Source organism: Scophthalmus maximus, chromosome 17, assembly GCF_022379125.1.
Source record: "Scophthalmus maximus strain ysfricsl-2021 chromosome 17, ASM2237912v1, whole genome shotgun sequence".
In the NCBI taxonomy this organism is placed as follows: Eukaryota; Metazoa; Chordata; class Actinopteri; order Pleuronectiformes; family Scophthalmidae; genus Scophthalmus; species Scophthalmus maximus.
The window spans coordinates 20,270,001-20,275,000 of NC_061531.1; the positions used below are offsets into that span (position 1 = coordinate 20,270,001).

Here is a 5,000-nt window from a genome sequence, read left to right on the forward strand (position 1 = left end):
CCTCTGACCTCTGACCTCTGACCCCTGACCTTCTGTCCTCTGACCTCTGACCCTCTGACCTCTGACCCTCTGTCCTCTGACCTTCTGTCCTCTGACCCCTGACCTTCTGTCCTCTGACCTTCTGTCCTCTGTCCTCTGACCTCTGACCTCTGACCCTCCAGTCTGTGGCATCGCGCCGCTCAACACCAAGATCGTCGGCGGTGAGTCGGCACCTGCCGGGACGTGGCCCTGGCAGGTGAGTCTGCACCGGAACCTGAAACATTTCTGTGGAGGGTCGCTCATCAACAAACAGTGGATCCTGACGGCCGCTCACTGCTTCTACCCCAGGTGAGACACACACACACACACAGACACAGACACACACACACACACACACACACACACACACAGACACAGACAGACAGACACACACACGCACTCACACACACAGACACAGACAGACAGACACACACACACACACACACACACACACACACAGACAGACACACACACACACACACACACACACACACACTCACCTTGTCACCTTGTCACCTTGTCACCTTGTCACCTTGTCACCTTGTCCTCACCTTGTCACCTTGTCACCTTGTCACCTTGTCCTCACCTTGTCACCTTGTCACCTTGTCACCTTGTCCTCACCTTGTCACCTTGTCACCTTGTCACCTTGTCACCTTGTCACCTTGTCCTCACCTTGTCACCTTGTCACCTTGTCACCTTGTCACCTTGTCACCTTGTCACCTTGTCCTCACCTTGTCCTCACCTTGTCACCTTGTCACCTTGTCACCTTGTCACCTTGTCACCTTGTCCTCACCTTGTCACCTTGTCCTCACCTTGTCACCTTGTCACCTTGTCACCTTGTCCTCACCTTGTCACCTTGTCCTCACCTTGTCACCTTGTCACCTTGTCCTCACCTTGTCACCTTGTCACCTTCTCACCTTGTCACCTTGTCCTCACCTTGTCACCTTGTCCTCACCTTGTCACCTTGTCACCTTGTCACCTTGTCCTCACCTTGTCACCTTGTCCTCACCTTGTCACCTTGTCCTCACCTTGTCCTCACCTTGTCACCTTGTCCTCACCTTACCTTGTCCTCACCTTGTCACCTTGTCCTCACCTTGTCCTCACCTTGTCACCTTGTCCTCACCTTGTCACCTTGTCACCTTGTCACCTTGTCCTCACCTTGTCACCTTGTCCTCACCTTGTCACCTTGTCACCTTGTCCTCACCTTGTCACCTTGTCACCTTGTCACCTTGTCCTCACCTTGTCACCTTGTCACCTTGTCACCTTGTCCTCACCTTGTCCTCACCTTGTCACCTTGTCCTCACCTTGTCCTCACCTTGTCACCTTGTCCTCACCTTGTCACCTTGTCCTCACCTTGTCACCTTGTCACCTTGTCCTCACCTTGTCACCTTGTCCTCACCTTGTCACATTGTCACCTTGTCCTCACCTTGTCACCTTGTCACCTTGTCCTCACCTTGTCACCTTGTCCTCACCTTGTCACCTTGTCACCTTGTCACCTTGTCCTCACCTTGTCACCTTGTCCTCACCTTGTCACCTTGTCACCTTGTCACCTTGTCACCTTGTCCTCACCTTGTCACCTTGTCCTCACCTTGTCACCTTGTCACCTTGTCACCTTGTCACCTTGTCCTCACCTTGTCACCTTGTCACCTTGTCACCTTGTCACCTTGTCCTCACCTTGTCACCTTGTCACCTTGTCCTCACCTTGTCACCTTGTCCTCACCTTGTCACCTTGTCACCTTGTCCCCTTGTCACCTTGTCCTCACCTTGTCACCTTGTCACCTTGTCCTCACCTTGTCACCTTGTCACCTTGTCACCTTGTCCTCACCTTGTCACCTTGTCCTCACCTTGTCACCTTGTCACCTTGTCACCTTGTCACCTTGTCCTCACCTTGTCACCTTGTCACCTTGTCACCTTGTCACCTTGTCCTCACCTTGTCACCTTGTCCTCACCTTGTCACCTTGTCACCTTGTCACCTTGTCCTCACCTTGTCACCTTGTCACCTTGTCACCTTGTCACCTTGTCACCTTGTCACCTTGTCCTCACCTTGTCACCTTGTCACCTTGTCCTCACCTTGTCACCTTGTCACCTTGTCCTCACCTTGTCACCTTGTCCTCACCTTGTCACCTTGTCACCTTGTCACCTTGTCACCTTGTCCTCACCTTGTCTCTCAGCACCAGCACGTCGGGCCTGGTGGTTTATCTCGGACGTGACTCTCAACAAGGCCTGAACTTGAACGAGGTGTCCCGTACGGTGTCCCAGGTCATCAACCATCCCGCCTACAACGAAAACACAAACAACAACGACATCACTCTGCTGAGACTGTCGTCCCCCGTCGACTTCAGCGACTACATCCGGCCCGTGTGTCTGGCAGCGGACAACAGCAGCTTCCCGTCCGGGACCAGCTGCTGGGTCACCGGCTGGGGGAACACGCAGTCCGGGGGTGAGTGACATTATGATTATTATTATTCAATGATGACTGAACGAGTTGGAAGTGAATTCCATACGAACTCTCACGATGAGAAGATCAGTTTGAAGAAGTTCACCTCCGGATACTAACGTGTGTCTGGACAGTTTCCCTCCCGTTCCCTGAGCGGCTGCAGGAGGTCCGTGTCCCCGTCGTGTCCCAGGCTCAGTGTCAGCAGTCGTACAGTTCCCTCACCAACAACATGATCTGTGCCGGTCTGACCGAGGGAGGGAAGGACTCCTGCCAGGTGTGTCCCGTGTTGTCGCAGTCCTAGTCTCAGTCTCTGGTGTAGTTTCAGTCTCAGTCCTAGTCTCAGTCTCTGGTGTAGTTTCAGTCTCAGTCCTAGTCTCAGTCTCTGGTGTAGTTTCAGTCTCAGTCCTAGTCTCAGTCTCTGGTGTAGTTTCAGTCTCAGTCCTAGTCTCAGTCTCTGGTGTAGTTTTAGTCTCAGTCCTAGTCTCAGTCTCTGGTGTAGTTTCAGTCTCTGGTGTAGTTTTAGTCTCAGTCCTAGTCTCAGTCTCTGGTGTAGTTTTAGTCTCAGTCCTAGTCTCAGTCTCTGGTGTAGTTTCAGTCGCAGTCCTAGTCTCAGTCTCTGGTGTAGTTTCAGTCTCTGGTGTAGTTTAAGTCTCTGGTGTAGTTTCAGTCTCTGGTGTAGTTTAAGTCTCTGGTGTAGTTTTAGTCTCAGTTGTAGTTTCAGTCTCTGGTGTAGTTTAAGTCTCTGGTGTAGTTTCAGTCTCTGGTGTAGTTTAAGTCTCAGTCCTAGTCTCAGTCTCTGGTGTAGTTTCAGTCTCTGGTGTAGTTTAAGTCTCAGGTGTAGTTTTAATCTCTGGTGTAGTTTTAGTCTCTGGTGTAGTTTTAGTCTCTGGTGTAGTTTAAGTCTCAGTCCTAGTCTCAGTCTCTGGTGTAGTTTCAGTCTCTGGTGTAGTTTTAGTCTCTGGTGTAGTTTAAGTCTCAGTCCTAGTCTCAGTCTCTGGTGTAGTTTTAGTCTCTGGTGTAGTTTTAGTCTCTGGTGTAGTTTTAGTCTCTGGTGTAGTTTAAGTCTCTGGTGTAGTTTAAGTCTCAGGTGTAGTTTTAATCTCTGGTGTAGTTTAAGTCTCTGGTGTAGTTTAAGGTGTGTCCCGTGTTGTCTCAGTCCTAGTCTCAGTCTCTGGTGTAGTTTTAGTCTCTGGTGTAGTTTAAGTCTCTGGGTGTAGTTTAAGTCTCTGGGTGTAGTTTAAGTCTCAGGTGTAGTTTAAGTCTCTGGTGTAGTTTAAGTCTCAGGTGTAGTTTTAGTCTCTGGGTGTAGTTTTAGTCTCTGGTGTAGTTTAAGTCTCTGGTGTAGTTTTAGTCTCTGGGTGTAGTTTAAGTCTCTGGGTGTAGTTTTAGTCTCTGGGTGTAGTTTTAGTCTCTGGTGTAGTTTAAGTCTCTGGTGTAGTTTTAGTCTCTGGGTGTAGTTTAAGTCTCTGGGTGTAGTTTTAGTCTCTGGTGTAGTTTAAGTCTCAGGTGTAGTTTAAGTCTCTGGTGTAGTTTAAGTCTCTGGTGTAGTTTTAGTCTCTGGGTGTAGTTTAAGTCTCTGGTGTAGTTTAAGTCTCTGGTGTAGTTTTAGTCTCTGGTGTAGTTTAAGGTTCTGGTGTAGTTTAAGTCTCTGGTGTAGTTTAAGTCTCTGGTGTAGTTTAAGGTTCTGGTGTAGTTTAAGTCTCTGGTGTAGTTTAAGTCTCAGGTGTAGTTTAAGTCTCTGGTGTAGTTTAAGTCTCAGGTGTAGTTTAAGGTTCTGGTGTAGACTTAACAACTCAGTTTAGTCTGTTCTCGTCTGTTCCCGTCTGTTCTCGTCTGTTCTTGTCTGTTCCCGTCTGTTCTCGTCTGTTCCCGTCTGTTCCCGTCTGTTCCCGTCTGTTCTCGTCTGTTGTCGTCTGTTCCCATCTGTTCTCGTCTGTTCCCGTCTGTTGTCGTCTGTTCTTGTCTGTTCCCGTCTGTTCTTGTCTGTTGTCGTCTGTTCTTGTCTGTTCCCGTCTGTTCTCGTCTGTTCCCGTCTGTTCCCGTCTGTTCTCGTCTGTTGTCGTCTGTTCCCATCTGTTCTCGTCTGTTCTTGTCTGTTCCCGTCTGTTCTTGTCTGTTGTCGTCTGTTACCGCCTGTTCTCGTCTGTTCCCGTCTGTTCCTCGTTGGTCAGTGGTGATGTTGACCTGGTGTCTGACCCTGCAGGGCGACTCCGGCGGCCCCTTGGTGAGTAGGGGCGTGTCCTCGTGGGTCCAGGCCGGAGTGGTGAGTTTTGGATCTGGCTGTGCTGAGCCAAACTTCCCAGGAGTCTACACGCGTGTGTCCCAGTATCAGACGTGGATCAACAGTCAGATCCCCAGCGACCAGCCGGGCTTCGTGTCCTTCGAGGGCAGCGGGTCCACTGGCGCCGCCACTCGCAGCTCCGCCCTCTCACTTGCGCTGCTGCTCTCCGTCCTGCCGGCGCTGCTCCCTGCGCTCGTCCTCTCGTGGGACTGACGACGTCCAGATGAACCAGGTTTATGGAGTGTACTATCTCACATGTACAGA

At 50.5% G+C, this 5,000-nt stretch overlaps 1 protein-coding gene across 1 annotated transcript in view; it reads left to right on the forward strand.

Annotated features, from left to right (window-relative positions):
* LOC118289148 (mast cell tryptase) overlaps positions 1–5,000 on the forward strand; it is an 8,748-nt gene that overhangs the window by 3,493 nt on the left and 255 nt on the right. Inside the window, exons 3-6 of the mRNA XM_035615898.2 lie at positions 162–327; positions 2,190–2,458; positions 2,590–2,729; positions 4,659–5,000. The exon at positions 4,659–5,000 is cut by the window's right edge and continues 255 nt beyond it. Coding sequence (XP_035471791.1) covers positions 162–327; positions 2,190–2,458; positions 2,590–2,729; positions 4,659–4,949 — 866 coding nt within the window. The 3' untranslated portion in view covers positions 4,950–5,000. The remainder of the gene's footprint in view (positions 1–161; positions 328–2,189; positions 2,459–2,589; positions 2,730–4,658) is intronic.